This window comes from Hippocampus guttulatus, chromosome 12 (genome assembly GCF_054856545.1).
Source record: "Hippocampus guttulatus isolate MCC_2025c chromosome 12, RoL_Hgut_1.0, whole genome shotgun sequence".
Classification (NCBI taxonomy): domain Eukaryota; kingdom Metazoa; phylum Chordata; class Actinopteri; order Syngnathiformes; family Syngnathidae; genus Hippocampus; species Hippocampus guttulatus.
Window position 1 is genome coordinate 3,583,236 of NC_141272.1, and position 19,907 is coordinate 3,603,142.

At 43.7% G+C, this 19,907-nt stretch overlaps 1 protein-coding gene across 1 annotated transcript; it reads right to left on the reverse strand.

Moving 5' to 3' along the window:
* Positions 1 to 866: 866 nt before the first annotated feature.
* Positions 867 to 19,616, reverse strand: kcnj5 (potassium inwardly rectifying channel subfamily J member 5). The gene is made up of 4 exons (XM_086125851.1): positions 19,472 to 19,616; positions 10,320 to 10,402; positions 8,171 to 9,044; positions 867 to 3,289 (listed from the first exon to the last, which is right to left on the reverse strand). The coding sequence occupies exons 2-4, from the start codon at positions 10,380 to 10,382 to the stop codon at positions 2,916 to 2,918; spliced, it is 1,311 nt and encodes a 436-aa protein (XP_085981977.1). The 5' UTR covers positions 10,383 to 10,402; positions 19,472 to 19,616; the 3' UTR covers positions 867 to 2,915.
* Between the last annotated feature and the right edge of the window lie 291 nt (positions 19,617 to 19,907).

Consider the following 19,907-nt stretch of genomic DNA (forward strand, 5'->3'; position numbering starts at 1 on the left):
AATGTATTTTATACTTAGAAGTTGAGGATATAGGGGTCACCTCATGCAAGTCAAATTGACTACTGTCCGCCATGGCCCGATCAGAAACACGTGTCTGCTTCCAAACAAGGGCCATTAAACAGAAGACAAAGGACAGTTTGGCAAACAAATGGAGCCTGAAAATGGAGAACGATGAAGAACCCTTCAAGTAATATGGTGAGGACCAGTGGGAGTCATAATGAAACACCCCAAATGATGGAGATTAGACAGGGAAGCTTTTCCTGTCGTTGCTGTAGGCAAGTGTTTATGCAGGTAGAGTCCCTTATGAATAAATATTCCATAAACACACATGGGATCGTTTCTTTTATGGATGGAGGGATGGAAAAACAGTTGCTATAAAATCAAGAGCCACTTCCACCAAGAACCCGCATGCATCAACCAGCAGTAGTAGCCTGTTGGGTAATTTAATCGCCCTCATCAAACCTACCGTCATCAAAAGTATTCGGTTTACTACGCAAAAGTCAAGGTCACCAATAGCTTTGTTGTTTGAATAATCCTACAATGGCTAAATGTGACTTGAATGTCACTCAGTCAAGTTCATGACTGTGAAGAAGTGAAGACAGCCTGTCTGTTTTTCAGATAACAAGCAATTTCATATTTTTTGGGAGGATGACAAAAAGATGGGCAGTGCCAATTTGTTTGTGATGCTTTTTTTTTTTTAACAGGGGTGCATAGTACCAGTGATACCATAAATTACCGTACCTTCAATTTTGTTTTGATCATCCACCGAAATGTTATGGCTTATTCCACGGTCCTATCAATGATAGTCTTTCTAAATACGAATACAAGAAACCCCCCCCCCCCCCCCTCAATATATAAAACTAGGAGTGAACTAAGACTTTTGCACAGTACTGTGTAATACGGTATTAGTTGTTTTCATCATGATTATTTCAAGATGGTCATTGATTGCATTTGAGCTGAGTCAGGTATCAAACTGGAGAAAATAGGTCAGTGGATTAATTGTCAAGACCAAAACTGCAGCAACAGGAGTGCCTCAGCCGGGCATTGTCTGATTTGTTTTTGAAAGTAACGACAGTGATTGGATACTGAACCAGTATTTTGTTTCATTAGCTGAATTTCAGCTGCTGAAATGACCATCCGTCGAGCCGTTTTCCACGGCTTATCAGGGCCACTGGTAACTGTGGGTTAATGACCCCAGATGGTCGACAGCACACACTTACAAGCATTCCCACTCACATCCACACCTGCAGTAATTGAGCGCAAATCAATTCCACACTGGCTGCGTGAAATTCAGCCCAATGAAACACTAAAAGATGGGTGACCACCATTTTCTTCACATTTTATAGATTTCTTAAGGATTTAATATAGGCTGTCTTGGTTTTTCTTGGTTCCATGTCCTCAAAGACAGTTTTGGTCTTGACATGGGTCTCATTTTATGTGGTCTTGACCACAATATGAGTCGTCGCATAGGAATTAATTGGCTCGGCATCTGTAACACAATGCCGAGTTTTGTCAATTTCTAAAAGCATGTTAACCGTTGCCCATTTGATATTTACTCCTGCTTTTGATGACATGACACTTCACAATAGTCGGTGGGTGTGGGTCTTACTTCAAGTCAGTCCGCCACTCAATCGCATCATCCTGCACCAGCCTCTGCTACAGCTAATTACCCCGAAAATAAGCATAGAATGTGGTGCAAGATGGATTCTATTAGGGCAAAAAACTCAATGTCACACGGATGTGAAGCTACACAAACGAAAACTGCATATTGGTTGAGTACAGGTTGCATTTGGATCGCATTGTATATCTTCCGACAAGTAATTAGCCCATACAGACCGTATGCCATCCGAGTGAAGAGACTAGCATATCTATTAGCTAAATCAGCTCTATCCATAAGGAGCCTAGTGCAATCTGTCTCATCTACTGGTATCAGCTCAACTTTCTCAGACATATCTCGTACAAGTCAAGCAGGGCACACACATAAAGATAATCCTGAGTCTGATCCTGATTCTCCCCGTTCCAGCCAAAGCTGGCAAAAGACCCCATCAACTGATGTGCGATGATTATCCTGTCCAGTCATCCTTTACCTTCCCCGGTTAGAGCCGACAAATCGCATTATGTTCAATATTCATGTTACAATATTGTCGACAGGACATGGAGCTCTGGGACCGTTCGGCGTCGCGAAACGATTACCAATCATCACATGAGCATATGAAAAGAAACAAACGGCAATGGCAACAGATGCAAAGCTCACAGTGAGAGGACTTCAGAATCAGAGAGTCAGCTCATTGAGTTGAGTGTTATCCAAATCTTACCGCAAAAAGAAATGACAAGAAGTTGTGGCAAGAAATTCTTACAAGCAGCCTTTGCTGCTGCTGCTTGCTTCCCCCCCCAGCAGTCTGGATACCCACTTGCGGATTTCTGCCTCTCACAGGTCAAACCGGCTTCTATGTCGTTTGCTCCCGTGTTTTGGGGGGGACAAGACTCTGATTGTCGGAGGACAGATCAAGTGTGTGGTGGTGCTGTGTTCTGAGTACACCTCGCACCATTTGAACAATACAATGCTATCTTGTCTTGTCATGTCATCTTTGTGTGTACCCTGCAGTTGTTAGCTGGCATCGTGGTCGGTGGGTATGATGATAAGATTATAAAAAGACAATCAGTTAAAACCAACTTTTATGTGACGATATAGATGTGCGTTGGTGCTTACAGTACATGTCTAAAAAGCAATCCGTTCTATAGATTGATGCTCTAGTACGAGAAAAGGAGTATTGCATGGTTCAGTGGCTGGAGAACAGTTTGTTTCTCGAAGCTTTGCAATGCGACAAGATGGCCATTGACTAAATTAAATATCATACTGTCCAATCCTCTCCGGTTGAGTTTATTTATTTTTTATTTTTTTGTCTGATGGCTAATCAGCCAGGCAGTCCGTCAGCAAAGGGAGTCTCCTCCAAAGCAGCCGCCGAGCCGTTAGTCTCTCCTTTGTCACCTCCTGATTCTCTTTCCTCCTTGTCTTCATCCTGGCTAAGTGGGTCCAAGTCAGACAGGCCAAAAGTATGCATTTTTGGTTCGGGGCTCAGCAGTGACAGCTGCGGCAATAGCGGCCCATCCCGAAGCTTCGCCGCCATTTCCTTGGCGCTGCACGCGGGGGTGTTGGTCTCATAGACGTCGTGGAAGTTGTTGTAATCGACCTCATAGAAGCCCTTCTCCAGAGAGAGAACCGGTGTAAAGCGGTAACCCCAAAGCACTTCTGTGTCCAGATAGGAACTCCTGGCTTGACACGTCATCCCTAATCCGGATCCAGGCAGGCGTATCCACACACACACACACACACAAATTAAAGGTATGAACACAGAGAAACAGAGACAAACAACCAAAGTAGACAGAAAAACAAACACACAGACAGATGAAAAGAAAAGGGGAGAGAGACGTCAGTAAATTTTTCACGCCGATACTGTAACCGCATACTGAAACCTCTGCTCCTCCAGAAAGAGCACCAAATAGACAGTATCCAACCCAAATTTTCAGGCTGGCTTTTTGTGATCTTGAATTTGCCTGACTGATTCTCGTATTCCTCGAGAGGTGAACGTGTTGTCAGCGGATTAATCCATCCCATCTATTTTCTGAACCGCTTTATCCTCACAAGGGTCGCGGGCGGTGCTGGAGCAGATCGCAGCTGTCTTCGGGCAGTAGGCGGGGGACACCCTGAACCGGTTGCCAGCCAATCAGGGCAAGGCACACAGAGACGAACAACCATCCACGCTCATATTCACGCCGAGGGACGATTTGGAGTGTCCAATCAGCCTGTCATGCATGTCTTTGGAATGTGGGAGGAAACCGGAGTACCCGGAGAAAACCCACGCAGGCACGAGAACATGCAAACTCCACACTGGAAGACCAGAGCTGGAATCGAACCCGACAAGTCTGCACTGTGAGGTCGATGCGCTAACCACTGGACCACAGGGCCGCCGTAGATTAAGCCTTTCAACCAATTACATTGTGCCTAATTTTCTGACTCTCTTTCTGCTTGTGACACAAAGCGTGTTTTCGATGGGATTAAAAATAGAAGAACACTTGATTCAGTCTTATACAGCTGGACAAGGAGGTGCTCATAGACCTTTCTTTTTTCATTCCATCTGGATAGTGACGGCCTAGTTTTTATTTTTAACTTGCCAAATATTTGCCTTTTTTTTTTTGGTGACAGTTATGAAAGTCAGCCTTTGTTTGTTTTTATATGAAAATGTTGCTTGTCTTAACTGGAGGAGTAATGCGTATTTTTATGGTTTCTTATTTCATCCAGAAGCGGCCCGGCGGCTGAGTGCTAGCGCGTCGACCTCACAGTGCAGAGGTTGTGGGTTCGATCCCGGCTCTGGCCTTCCTCCCACATTCCAAAAACATTCACGGCAGGCTGATTGAACACTCGAAATTGTGCCGAGGTGTGAAGTCATTGTAACTGCCACTGCATCGCTGTCTATTAAATACCGTTTAAGGTCACAGTGGTGAAAGCAAGAAAAACAATAATTGAACCACATTACAGTTATCCGCCTCCATCAAGAATTCATGCGTAGAAGCACCCCTTCAAGGCAGACCTTTCAACCCAGAAAGAAAGATCGACACATAAAAGAGAGCTTAATTCCAGAATTAAGGCTGTTCCATTTAGGTGAGCTGCCTCCTGCTTCTTGTGCACCGTATGCTATGAAATCATTGTCAAGAGGTCAAGGCTAATTACCAACATTGCCCACATATCAAGTCCCCGTGATAATTCGTGTTATCACGTTAAATGTTTGGACAGCCAAGGTCATGTACACGTACTTGTTTTCCTGCTCGTCCGTTCCTTTGTCGTTTGCCCTCGTGTTTCCCCTCGAGGCTTCCCATCGACGCTAAATTCTCAAGCTGACTAAGCTTTGTTGCTCGTGGAATTATTTGTCCTTGTGTTTATTTCTGACTACGCTGGGGATATGCGCCCCTCAATGCTTTCCAATCTTCATCATGTCATGTTCTGTCCGAGCTGACTATTTGGCTGTTTGTTGCAGCAATTTTGCTGCTGTAGACTGTAAATTTCCCCAGTGTGGGACAAATAAAGGATATCTTATCTTATCTCATCTTATACTTTGGCTGCAGACCCATCCTGGTGTTAAGGCCCTTTTGAATGTGTTGTTGGTCTTACGCACACATTGAATGATGCCAAATTACTCCAAAGTAGTGTATGTGTTTATGTTTGGTGGAAAGTTCGATAGATATCTGAACTCATTCATTCCCAAAGACGTTTTTATATGTCTTTTCAGACTTGGTTTAGAATTGGCTGGTACTGAATTAATGTGCAACCCTACTTTTTCATTGGTCGGTTTACATATACAGTGTATATATATATATATATATATATAAACCGACCAATGAAAAAGTAGTGCAGTTGCATACCTGAATTAGGTACCAGATAATTGTAGTGTAACTTTTACAGATAGCATGGTGATCAATAGAAATATTCAGACGTGAATGCGTCAGAAAAAGCACGAGTAGCTCGTAATATTGACAAGATCTGCTGTTCCATTCGGAAAAAAAAAGGATACTGTGTTGCACAAAACACTCCTTATTTGGCATATCAATATTACAATGGATAAAAGATGACAAAACTGTCATGAACGTACTCTCGTCAGGGACCGTTCTACAATGACAACAAGGTTTGTTGTCGGCAACACGGACACACACACACGACATGGCCTCGCTGACACCGAAACTCTAATAACTGCAGCATACTCACGAAGATGTTTGCTCAGCTGACTTTGAAGTTGCCAAAACAGCTACCAGAATATATCGATAACAAACAGACACTTTAGAGGTTATGAGTGCACTGTTCTGCTGTCGACACTCATCCGCAGTCATTACGTGCAAGTGGATGTTAACACACGTCGGTTGGCAAAATAAAAACGGTTGAGGCAAAATAATACCAATTAATCTGAGAGGTACCCATTAATATTTTTGAAGTTTGACTGTCTTTTCACTCAGATCTCGTTGCCAGAATGAGACAATTGTCTTGACATATTTAACATCATCATGATATTTACAGTATGGAAACGACATGAAAAGACAATGTCTTTTAAGTGCTTCTTTTAATTACTATAATGCTGCGAATTATGGCTGGAGTTGTTTATTTACTTAGTTGCAGATGGTTGGGGGGACGGCTGGTCTGTTTTTATTTGGACAAACACATGTCGGGGGTTAACATGAATCAATGTTGACATTATCTAGCAATTTATCTCAAGTGGACCTTGTGGACTTGGGCAGACTGGGTGATAAAACGTATTGTGTTTTCGATTCACCCTTGAAACTGTGCAGTGTAAGATTTCACACTTGAATTCATCCGAAAGTCGTTTTACATGCTTTGATAACGTGCTGCTGTTTCGGTTGGCAACAGCGTCCAAACAAGCTTTGCAATGAACAAATATTGCTTTAGCCGGAGCTTAGACCTTGCAAAAACTGGCGCCAGGTGAGCAACAACTCTTTCCTGGTTCGGAATTACGTCAGTTGCTTGGGGGCGATGCCCACATGTACCTGGCGCACGTGCTCACCCATTACATCATAAAGAACCGGCAACCTCTTATCACTGCTTTGTCAATAGAGTTGTACGGTGTCACCGGGATTAAGTATTGGTGACTCAGTGGCACAGCTCTGGGTTTGCTTTCTGTCAATGTAAACCAAACTCCTGTTTGGCTCTGAGGACTGTCACGATTGCTACCGGCACGTGATGACAAATCATCAAACTAAGCTAACTTGCATTTCTCGGGCTTAAGCTTGCAACCACTTCTAAGAGTCTCAAGGGGACATTGTGCGTGGAGGGGGGTTGGTTGCGCTACAGGCAATAGCCAGATTGGCCACTTGCCCGGAGGAGAAGGACAGTGATGACACTAACCCCTGAACGCCGCAGCGGCTTGTGCTAGCGAAGCGAGGGGTGATTTAATGCCTGAGTCAAGTATCCGGCAGTGTGATCAGGAAGCATGATGACTACTGGTGCTTTGGGATAGAAAATAAATATAAAAATCAAATGTGAAATAGAGCAGAAATGTTCCGATGCAAGCAAAGCACTGCCTGATCGCACCAGGGAGTGTTGTGCTTTGTTCATGTTTATCCAGGAGTGTAAACCGTCCTAATTAGTCAGTGTGTCTCATTTATTAAGTCAAATGATGCATCTCACTATTCTCAGTGCCGGCACGTGTTATACTGTACATTTTTCTCAATAAATTTACGCATTCAAGAGTAGCCAAGAAAGGGCTTGAGCAAATTAGAATTCCCGCTTCAGCTAAAAGAGACGGAAATCTCATTAAAGAAGACGCTTAACAGCTAGCTATGGGGCATTTTTCACACATTCAAGATGATTTTAAGAGTTAGGGAAGTGGTGTTGAGGCTATAATTTTGACAGTTTTTCAGTAAAATATCATAAATCCTCAGATTGAAATAGGAGGATTTTTGGAACTTTACAGAAATACCCGGTGTCGTCTGTCTTTTAAAAATAAACCGGCCTGAAGCAATTTTGAAGGGCTTGGCATTTACCCAAACCAAACAAACATCAGTGCGGGTTGCTAAACGTCTCTCATTTTGCAATAAAAATATCAAAGAAAACCTTGAAGTAGCAACAGTGGAGCCGCGGGTGGCTGTATCTTCACGTCTAAGATGGTATGGGAGATTCCTATCCTTACGTGACATTTACTTTAAAATGTTGCTGTCGAATATATACACACCAGCTCCTCTGTCGAACTGGGTCAGCTTCGAGAAATACGCGCATATTAAATTCCATTTCGTATACCGCCCACTGGTGCCAGTTCATGTTCATCCAGATTGTTGGCGGACCGGCAACCATTTATTGACGAGGTGGAGGGTTAACCTGTATTCCCAATCAGAAATCAATCGCCAAGAACAGTGGGGCTAATTGCGTACATTGGTGGGCATAAATAACATCAACAAAAATATGTTTATTTTTTTTCCTCTCTATCTGTGCGGTCGGTACCCAAAATCTGTGGACCGGGTCATGTACTGGTGGTTTAGGACCACCGCTCTAGACTACAAGCTGTCGTTTCTCAAGATTCGTCCATTACAATATTATTTCTAAAACCGTATTTGGTGAGTATCCGTGGAGGAATTGATCACAACCCTCCCATTTACTGTTTCACTTTCATACCTGTGGCCTCCACCATGCCCTCGAGGATGACCACGATCTCAAATTCCTCCTTCTCCATTTGTGCCATGGACATCTCCCAGAAGGGGCTCTTTTCGTTGATCTCGTGCGAGATGATGAGCGGCGACACCAGGAACAGCCGATCATCTCCCGTGTCGAAGCCGATGTTGATGTCAGTTTGGTTGAGCGGGATGAACTCCCCCTCCTTGGTCTGCTGCGAGCGGATAAGCTTTGCTCGGATGGACGCCTCCACAATGTGAGAATTCCTCAGGTCCCCCACCCGAAACATCAGGCACATCTTGTTGTCTCGCACCGATATGACAGCGTTGTGCGAGAACATGAGGGTCTCGGCGCGGTTCTTTGGCTGTGAGATCTTGACAAACATGCAGCCAACCATCATGGCGTTCACAATGGAACCCAGGATGGCCTGCACCAAAAGCAGTATGATACCTTCTGGGCATTTTTCCGTGATGACCCGATAGCCGTACCCGATGGTGGTCTCAGTTTCAATGGAGAAGAGGAAAGCGGAGACAAAACTGTTGAGGTTCTCCACGCAAGGGGTCCAGCCCTCCTCATCCGCATGCAACAGATCCCCGCGGATGAGCGCGATCAGCCACCACAGGAAGCCAAAGAAAAGCCAGTTGACGACATAGACGAGTGTGAAAATAAAGAGACTGAGACGCCAGCGGAGGTCGACGAGCGTGGTGAACAAGTCACTGAGGTAACGGTAGGTCTCTTGCACGTTTCCATGATGAACGTTACATTTGCCGTCCTTTTGCACATAGCGTTGACGTGGCTTCTTGGAGGGGTCGGATATCAAGTGTGTTCGCTCTGTTGATATCTGGGCCTCCCGTAAGTGCTTAGGAAGCTTCTTCACCTACAGAGAGGAGATAAAGAGGCAATGTCAGAGAAAGAGAGTGTGTTTCCCTACTTTTCAATAACCATAGAGGACCTTAACATTTTCTGTAAAGATCCAATCGTGTTCACATGCGGGGTTGTGCATGTGCCAGCTGACCTTTGGACCAGAGGCAGTCATTTAATTGCAAGGCACACATCCACAAACAACCATTCACACAAACATTCAATTTAGTCTTTAATTAACCTACCAGACATGTTTTTTGGAATGTGAGAGGAAACCAGAATACCCGAAGAAAACCCACACGGAGAGTGTGGGCGGAGATTGTCTTCGCAATTATTTACACAAATATACTCACAATTTTCCTTGCAGATTTTTTTAATGATGTGTGTTTTTATCACAACTTATCATTTGTAAATATTCAATTTTGTTTGTGTATTCTTTCATGTGTGTTTGTGGATCAGCGGGCACGAGCATTTATTTTTTTAGACAAACGTCATGCAGTTTTAAAGATATTCACACACGTTGACGCGTGCAAAGGCCCTTCCCTCCTCTGTCTGCTAGGATGTTCTTCTGCTGATACTTTTTTGCCCGCTGCTGCACATTCAACAATTTACAAGCAAAATTGAGTATTTACAAATGATAAGTCATGAAAAATGCGCACACAACGTTTTAAAAAAAGTTTGAAAATGGCCGATCTTTGAACATTAATGATTTCATACAGGAGGGGCTGTTGATTCATGATCGACAACTGTACAAAATCTTGTTTCTTTTTGCTGTTTTCTGAGTTTTGTTGTTTGTTTGTTTGTTTTTAAAAGTTTTTCCTTGCCCTCCTGTGGGTTAAGATCAAGGGATGTAATTCATATTTGTTAACGGTGGGCATGTGAAGCCCTTTGAGATGTTTTGTGATTAAGGGCAATATAAATAAGTGTGACTTGCCTTGACTAAATCATGAATGGCGTTGATATAGTAGATCAGTATATACAGGGAGCAAGGGGGAGAACACTCAGGTTAAAAAAAAAAAGCCCAAGGTCGTTGGCTCTTTGTTGGCCCAATTCCAATGAACGATCTGGCTCCATTGCTTCTCTCTGCCTCACTCTCTTGCGCCAATGTCCTCTCACTTCACACCTGGGATCCTGGCAAGCGTGCATCGGAACAACTGAACATCCTCCAGCTCTCCCAAAGATACTGATTGCATCCTTCACCAAGAGTTTTCCATTTTAGTGCTCTCTCATGACGAATCTACTTTGTGATGTATAGTCCATTGCATGAATAGGTGTGTCTCTTTAGTTTTACCTGTGCAGGCGTGACACCTATCTCCATGTTGTGGTCCATGAGGATTCTGGAATCTCCCGCCATCCTCAACTGAAGCTCAACACCTACAGCACATAGGAAAAATGTCGCCGTTAAAGCCCAGACAAGGAGTTGCCCTTTATTAGTCGTTAGGTATTAAAGCCTAAAAGCAGCGAGGTTTGTCTCTCATCTTTCACCTTGTAAACACCCTATTTTTTATTTTTATGGTCATTTATGCAAGGGAACAGTTGCAGTTGTGTTTGTCCATTGGGTAAAGTTGTCAGGACATAACAATAGCTCATCTGAGAAGCCCTGTTTTTTGTAGTAATCCTGCTAAACCTTTCAAGCTACACAAGGCAATTAATTTAGAGAGCCCTGGGTGTTGTTTGAAAATCAACGCGTGTTAATTTACCAAAGGAGCAAGGGATTGCCAGCGCTCTGTAATCAACGGTGCTAAAAGAAATATGGCTAAATGACATAGTCTGGCTGATTCGTGATCTAATGGCATGTGACATTTCCTTGTCGTCACTCGCTAGCATCAATCAATTTCACTGACCAGCAAAGCAGAGGCAACCAGCAGGCGGGACAGTAAAAGTGAGAGGAACACATCACAAATCAGGCCCACATAGGAATGTAGTGTTGACATTGAAGGTCCAAAGCAAAGGGCAGTGTGACGTGACAGGCATCTGAGCAGGGGGGACAGACAGCGTGTGCGGAAAACACACAAAGCTTCTCGCGGAATATATGAAAATGATTTGGTTTCTCAGAGTAATTTTTTGCTTCTCCCATGAATTTAGCATGGCTCCGTGAAGGTCTGTGAATCCTGAGCTTGTACAAAAAAAAGTCAACGGTACCGTAGATTGCGGCTCACGGTAGACTCGGCAGTCCTGATTGAGAGGTGTTTTATCTGGGTGGTTTAAGAGGGTAACAAACATGTATCTTGTTACCAGGAGAGTGACTGGATGCTTTCGCTCAATGGTGCTTGTGTTGATAACATGAGTATTATATCTGTTGTGCTTCAAAGTAACAGGATGGAACGGTAAGCTATGCCTCTACTTAATATGGCACTGTGCGGCACCGTGGGAGATACACATCAACAGCAGTCGAGTCAAAGACATGGTCCTGAGCAAAATGAGCTCGCCTACGAATGTATTTTCAAAAACCCGGCGCACCTTTAAGTAGACCACATCTGAAAATGAACACAACTCAATGAGCAAGGTCAGAGAATGCTCCACAAGAGATCGACTGCTATTTGAGACCACAGTTTTCGGCAATTGCGATGTTGTCCTGACACTGACTTTATTCAACTCCGTACAATTGAGCGCACGATCAAAAATGATGTAGAAGCTGTTATGATACATTCAAACATTACTTTTTACTTTGCGTTCATTTAGTGGGCACCATTAAGCAGGGAGCTTGCTTTGAGATGAAGAACATCCATCCATTTTCGAATCCGCTTATCCTCACGAGGGTCGCGGGTATGCTACATCCTACCCCAGCTGTCTTCGGGTGGCAGGTGAGGTACACCCTGAACTGGTTGCCATCTACTTGCAGGGCACACATAGACGGACAACTATTTGTGCTCACAGTTACACCCAGGGACAATTTAGAGTGTTCCATGAACCTGCCATGTGTGTTTCTGAAAGTGGGAGGAAACCGGAGTACCCGCAGAAAACCCACGCAGGCACGGGGAGAAGATGCAAACTCCACACAGGTAGGCCGCAGCCGGAATCGAAGCCTGCACGTCTGCACTGTGCGGCGGACGTGGTAACCAGTCGACCAGCGCGACACTGCTCAAGATGATGTGCACCTCGAAAGTCCACAAATAAATCAGCACAGCATTTCTAGCGCACTAGCGTTTTAGTCCATATAAAAAGAAAGGCCAGCTGGTAAATGACTACAGGTAATGTAGTTACAGTCCCTATTGTACTGTTTCTGCAGTGACACCGAGGCAAGATGGCTGTATAGTGGAGATCAATCCCTGTAGTGTTGTTGTTTTAAAGCACTGGCTTTATATATCATTATAAGATTGACACACTTGTGGTAACCCTACCAACTGTTAGTTCGAACCCTAAATGCAACGGAACTCATACATATTTTAGTGCTTTCATACCGGACTGCCACCAAGCATGGCATGGTTACAAATAGCAGTATTAGGTTGCAAAGTCAGCAATATCACTTCTCGCTGTTCAGAATGCAGCATTACTGGTTGCTCATCTGTCTACTTTAAGACAATGTATTTCACGGTTGTCGCAGAATTTTTTTTTTTAGAAAAAAACCTGGCAAACAAGCAAGAATAAAAGAAGTGAAACCATGTGGAGCCTATAAGGGTATAAAAATAGTGTTGTTGGACACCACCAATTTTCTTTCTTGACAAATAATGAGTCAAATTCAAGGTCGTATCGGTGATACTGATCCAATACCGATACTTTGTGCAAGTAAACCTGAAGCCAGGCAGAGGTACGAGTAGCTCCCACCAAGCGCATATCATTCAGACAAGATCGCAATGGCTTACTTTCTAATGTGTTCCTATTTATAATAATATATTCTCCTCCAATGACTCACGCATCAAAGCTACCAGTATTTTGATTTGAGTATTCATTTTAGAGCATAAAGATCTGGTATCGCAGGTCGTGATATTTCAGTATCGATCTGCACATCACTAAAAGATACCACAAGTGAATGCCAAAGCTTATCTTGTGTTCCTGCATCGTAGTCATGGAGGCTGCTTGAAGTAATGGCAGTGGAATTATTGCCACTGGTCGTGTCACGATTATGTTCCTGGCCTTGACGGACCCGTAAAATAGCAAGGACTTCATCCCTATCTATGTTCACTTGTGACACTTGGAAGTCGGGCAGGTCAAATGACTAAAAACGTCCCCCAGCAAGTTTGGCTCCAGGCCGGACGAACACTGATACGTTCATAGACTGGCGTAGACAAACTTCACACCAACCCTCCCTCCCGATTTTCCCATTATGTCCGATAGCGAGCAGAGTGTATCAGGTTTTACCCTTCTCATGGATGACCTTCTCCGGAGTGACACATTGAGATGTCCTTCTCACACTGACTGGAGAACAATTTCCCTAATGATATGTCAAACTCTCTCTCTCTCTTTGCATCCATCAGTCACTCTCTACCTTAATGTCTCGACTGTCACGTTTTGCGTGATGGTAGTTGTAGGACCCCAAAAGGCAGGGAGGAGCAGGGTGGATTGACCAAAATGTATGTAACAAAAAATACACACAGGAGTACAATGGAAACAACACTAAGTCGAAGTACTCAAAAAAAATGGCTGGAAATCACAAGTATCAAACCAAACTATATCAGGAAACAAAACATGACAGGAGCACACGTATGCTCACATAGTCACAGCTCACAATGACCCAACAAAGACTGACAGAAACTCAGGGAACTAAATTCAAGCTAAGTGACGAGACAACGAGAAACACCTGGACAAGACACAACGAGAAACACCTGGACAAGACACAAAGGGTTGTGGGAGCTAATTGGTTACACACAAGGAACACTGATAACGAGAACAGGTGGCGAAAAAAGGGCACATGAGGAATCAAAACCAAACGTAACCAGACCAAAACATAACACCGACACCTTTCATATATTCAAGTCCGTAGGAGTTGTCCAACCGTCTTAGGTGTGTGACTCTCACCCGCAAAAGGTAAGATGGCCTCAGTGTTGTTCAAAACTCGGATGGTTTCAAAGCGCAACACCTCCAGGAGCCGATGCGCAACTCTCTTCAAAACCTCAAACGATTCTGATATGCTGCTGATGTAAGACACTTCCTGTGATCCAAGGCATACCTGAGCTTCTGTTGGCACCAAGTAGCTGGAGAGAATGATGACCAAGCAAAGGAATATTGGATAGTAAGACTCGTGCTAAAGTAATGGCTTCAGTTTAGCCTTATATAACATATTTCCACAAAGATTGGCCAGGGGCATTTATGAACTATCAAACTAAATAAAAACCGTTATGGAGAATTGTATCTAAACAACAACACTTGAGGCACACAAAGCGCGGCAAAAAAAAAAAAAAAAAGTTGCAAAGCTTGCAGTAACACAAAATTGCGCGCAACATTGCTGGAAAATCACAACATAACATTACATTATTATTATTATTATTATTATTGTGTTAGTGTACACTAGAACCTGGGCACTCTAACGGTCTCACATTGCCCACATTTTTTTTCTTTTTTTTCGGTCACCTTTAACCGACATGAAGCTGTTAGCGGTCAGCCGTCGCTTGCAGCAAAAAACAGAGCCATTAATTAAATGAAAATGTATATACAGTATACATACAGTACATATCTATATATATACGTGTGTTTATATATATATATATATATATATATATATATATATATGTGGTTTATTTTTTTATTTCGTTCATGTTAGGATCAGCGCTTGTGTGTTTGCGCACACCATTTGTTGTATGACAGCATGTGTGTTGTGGTTAGTTGTTGCAGGCTGGAAAAGGTGTGTGGAATTGCGATGTTGACACTGAACTGGTCAATCGCGGGAGGTCGGCTGCTATAAAGGTAGATCTCAGGTCGAAAAAAAGTTGAGCTGCTTCAACACTGATTGAACAGGTGACACAGTTTCCACATGAATTGAGCTTTAATAATTTGAAGGGAACTCTATGACAACACTTTCATTCTTCTGTCCGACCGTGCGTTGTTGCTGATGTTTTGGTGAGAAATGAATGAATGATGATGAATGATCTCACAAGTTTCCATGGATAGATAGATCGATCGATAGAAAATAAAATGCCGATGTGTTAGCCATCCTCTATTTCTTCCTTTCATCTGTGCTAATGAGCTCCAAATGTATGGGAATGTATTTCCCCTGGGCAAAAGATGCTCATGCTCACTCGATGATTACATAAACCCTGTAAAAGAGGAAAAAAAAAAGGCAAGAAAACCCTCTCATGTGTAGAAAGAACTGAATGTGCTCTCTTCCCACATCTTGATGACACTGCATTGATTAGCAGCCTTTTATTTTGCTTTAAAAGTATGTTCGATTTGCATCAAGAGACTCCTTTTATTAGTGATGCTGATTTGTCCTCGTTCTACAATAATCTGGCATCTCCGCGTGCGCCCAATTATTGAGGAAGTGTTTTATATTCTAGAACACATGAGAGGACACTTCCAAACATCCGTAATTAGAAATGTAGTCATGCAGACGCTATGTGAATGCAGGAATCCTCAACTGGGTTCAGCTCAACTGGCGCAACCTGAATGTTGATCAGATAGACATCCAAAGCGTCTCTGCTATTGTCTGTCTGTCTCGAAGAAAAGAATACTCCTGAATTAGACAAAGAGTCCGTCACCATTCAAACATCCAAGTCAGATAAAGGTAGTCTGAGCCTCGTTGGCCTCGGCGCTAAATCTTCCAGTTGTATTTCATACGGTAACCTGCTGCTAGCAGATCAGGATGAAAGCCATTCATTAAGACTCTCCTTCAGCGCGGTTAGCCACTTTTCACTGCGTATCATCGCAAAGGGCTCTACTCGCGCCCGTTTGACATGGTCAGCCTTTGGAAACTTCTCAGTTCACTCGTATGAAGACGTCCCGGTCAGAAACATGCTAACGTACAGCGTCAACAACAGAAACACGCTGTTGTCAATGCGACACAATTCAACAACACCGCAACAATTTAAAATGATCACAAACTGGATTAGAACCAGTAGACTCAATCATAATACAGTGGTACCTCTACTTACGAAATTAATTGGTTCTGGAAGAAATTTCTTCAGTAGAACATTTTGTAAGTAGAGACGCGTTTTCCATGTCAATGCCCTATTCTGCTCCAAGACCCCCCATAATTCAGACATAATGTTTTCTGAAGCATAAAAATGCATCAAAATATGCAACAAATACATGTTACAATTAGATTATTGGACCATAAATGAGAGTTGTGCATAATGTAAACAACAAAGAACAGAGTAGAGAATAAAAATGATGGTCATATAACTTTTAACTGCGTCCTCATTGTTTTTTTTGCCCTCTTTAGTTCATGTTCTCTTTCAGAAGTGGTTTTTGCCTGGCGTTTTGTAAACAACTGATCCAAGGACGTTTGCTTTTGTCGGCTTTTAAGAATCCTTCGCAATAGTCCAAGTGAACACTTTTTCTGGGTGATTCACATTTACGTAAAAACTGTCGTAATGCCTCATGGCCCCCCCAGCATTGGTTTACTGCATTGGTTGGGTACTGCTGGCACCCCATTTGACCCCCTACTCCAAAGGGTACCTACGTTTGATCCTGTAAATGTGTCACTATTGAGTACCTCAATGTATAAAAGCGAATCGAGTGCTGACTACAATCTTGAGCGTAACCACTTTTCACTACTTCCTTGCACGTGACCCTTGAAGAACATGAATATTGCTGCATGGATGAGTAACGGCAATATGAAAGGTGACCTGAACCCATTTCTATTCATTGGAGTATTTTGCAATTCCCCCGAGCCAGCAAAATGCACTGATGTGTGTGTGTATCTCCAGTGTGTGTGTGTGTAAAGTTAAAAAAAAAAAAAAAAAAGGAAAGCAAAGAGGCCATAGCGGAAAGATCAATCAAAAGGTAAAGGATGCTTCGCACATGCTGCTCTGTACCAAAGCAAATATATATAAGCTTAGTGAGGCAGTTGGCAAATCAGTGAGTGGTCCATGCGATAAATGTTGAGGCTTGGAGTCGTAGGTGCAGGTGAATTTGCATCGGTTGATTTATGAGTGCTTTTTTTCGATAGGATCATTGAATTGTAGAAGCAATTTTAGACTGTTTAATATATTCATGCGACATCAAGTGCCAAGGTTGCATTCATATTCAGCTACCGAATTTGAATTCTCGATCGTTCTTCTTCAAAACCAGTACAGAGACACTGTCACCATCGAATGGCAACTTGGTCATAGTCCAGTTCATAAACGATTTCGACTTCGGAACGTTCTCCGTGGTCACGTACTGTTAAAAGTGTGCTTTAAAACAGAATAAAAAAGATTCTTATTGCGATATGAAGACAAAATACAAGAGAAAAGACCGATTGGACAAAATAAATTAGCTATTTGCACAATAGACGTGGATACACCTAACATTGTGGAGCGATCACGATTCAGCGGGTACCATTAACTCATTCACTCCCAAAGACGTTTTTAAATGTCTTTTCAGACTTGGTCCAGAATTGGCTGGTACTGAATGAGTTATAAAAAAAGTCACTCAGAGTCTATTTTCATTCAACATGCTATCCCCACAAAACGGACCATCAGATTGAATTCTGTGCAGGGAGCTCATTCCCAACATGTCCACACGATCATTTCTTTTTCTCTGCATTTGTCTGACAAGACGGTGCTGTTGTAAACTTTGCCGTTCTGGTCTGACTTCAAAATGGGCTCCGAAGTGAACTACGGTAAAGTCTGTCTGTGAACAATTGCATTTGGAGTGAGCTGTTCACTCGTTTTGCGTGGATGGCTCACCCACCCGGCGATTGATTGGGGCATGACACGTATAAGATGCCGTGGATAAATAAACACAAAGTGACTGTATTAACGACTACAAACGTGTCTCTCCGAAGAAGGTGAACACGCACACATTTATCGAGGGTACTTCATTAGAATGTCCTTATTCCTGGATAAGCTCATGATATCCACGTATGGCTGCCGTGCAAGCAAAGGTCGTTCCTCCGAGGTTGGCCTTCCCCCTATGAACCCTTGAGACACCCAACAGTGGCTTTATCAACAGATGCACTTAATTCACAGTGATTTTGGAGCGTCTCCAAATGAACAAGCCCTCGTTTCCCCGTTTCTTAGGAAGAACAGCCTAGCAGGAATGGAGCGCTGAGGTTGCAGCTGCAATGATGTGCCGAGAATAAGGTCAAAAGGCCTCCTATCAGAAAACATTACATCTTTGCTGTTCACCCCCCCAGTGCACTTGAAATAGTCCGTGATGGCACAAGCAACCGTGCGCAGGCTCATTAAAGATGATGCCGGTAAAAGAAGCTTGAGATAAGTGTCGAAGGCTTTGTCGCTCTATTTTGAAATCAGGCTGTTAGAACTTTCCCTACCTTTCCTCTGTTAACTAAGAGAACAGCGACGCCTCACTTTTCAAGTTTTTTAAAAAAAATGTAATTCCCAAAGGAGAGACATAAAAAAAATAAAAAGTGATGATTGATTCGGCACATTGCCGAGACGCCTGTCTTTAAATTCCCCGATGAGACAATAGCGGGCGGGCTCTGGCTTTGGGGGTGCGGGGTGCAGGGGGGGGGGCTGTACTTGATTAATATGGCCACTCAGCCCATTGCCATAAAAGTTTTACAGCAACTACTTTCCGGATGTATGTTCAAGAGAGTACCGAGGGGGGGGTGTGGTCGAGGTACTTGTTCCTAGGGAATCAATAAACATGATTTGCAGACAATGCTTCGGTGTAGCCTACAATATTCATAAGGACGCAGCCAGCAGATGATCACTACCCCCGCATCCACTGTTTTATCTCCTTTATCTCCAGTTGAATATCTAGAAGCAAAAACATGCCGTTTGGCTGTGGTCTCTTCGCTCTCCTCCTCCTGCTCCTCCTCCTCCAGCGCTTACAGTTGCGCAGATGCACGTTCACGCTGGAAACTCCTGCATTGCACTGAGCGCATCTGTACGGCGGCACCCGGCGCACGAGGTGCTTGACGATCGAGTCTCTCTCTCTCTCTCTCTCTCTCTCTCTGGTTTTGCGTCACAGAGAGCCCTATCACCACCCCCCTGCCCCCGCCAACCACGAGGGCACGCAGATGCACGGCGCTGGCGGATGTACAAAACACCGCAGTCACACCGACGATAAAAGATGAGGAGAGCAAGATGTGATGATGCGATTCGATTGCGCGCTGATGGAGGAGGCTCATCCAGCCACTTTGCCCATCAACACTTTTTCTTCTCCTTTTGAGGTGTCAGCTGGTTTCTGGCTTTCATCCATAAGTGCCACTTTAATTCCTCTCTCTACTCTTGTTCCATTCCAAACTACACAGTTTTAACCCTCGACGAACACTTTTCACTCGGCAAGCGACTCCGCATGGGGACGATGGCCGATGTGCAATGGAAGTCGTCATGCAAAACCGATGCCATCCACCAATAGAGTGCTACTGCTCTCATCAGCCATTTGTAGCGGGCTTACCTTCAGGTCTTTGTGGGTGTAGCTGTCTCTTCGAGGCATCTCACAACTACTCCACTCCCCAAAACTGTGCAGTCCTTTTTTTTTTTTCCCCCTCCGGTTTCTGGCTCTCCTCTACCGCCACCCTGCTCCTTCTGCTCCTCACAGCTCTGTATCAAGTGTGAGCGAGGGCTCTGTGTCTCAGGCAGAGAGGCATGGGTGGGGGAGAGATAGAGGCAGAGTCAGAATGAGAGAGAGAGAGGACAAGACAACGGGATGTAGATATGATCCCGGTGTCTTGATTGCTTCTCTCTTGCCCCTTCCATGCACACATGAAACCTATTTTCCCTTCAGGATTCATCCTTCACCTGTTTCCACGTGCGCTCGCGTTACGTCTTGGTGAAAATCCAAAATACAGTTTTGCAGACGGAGGTTAGGAAAGGATGCGTTTGTGTATTTA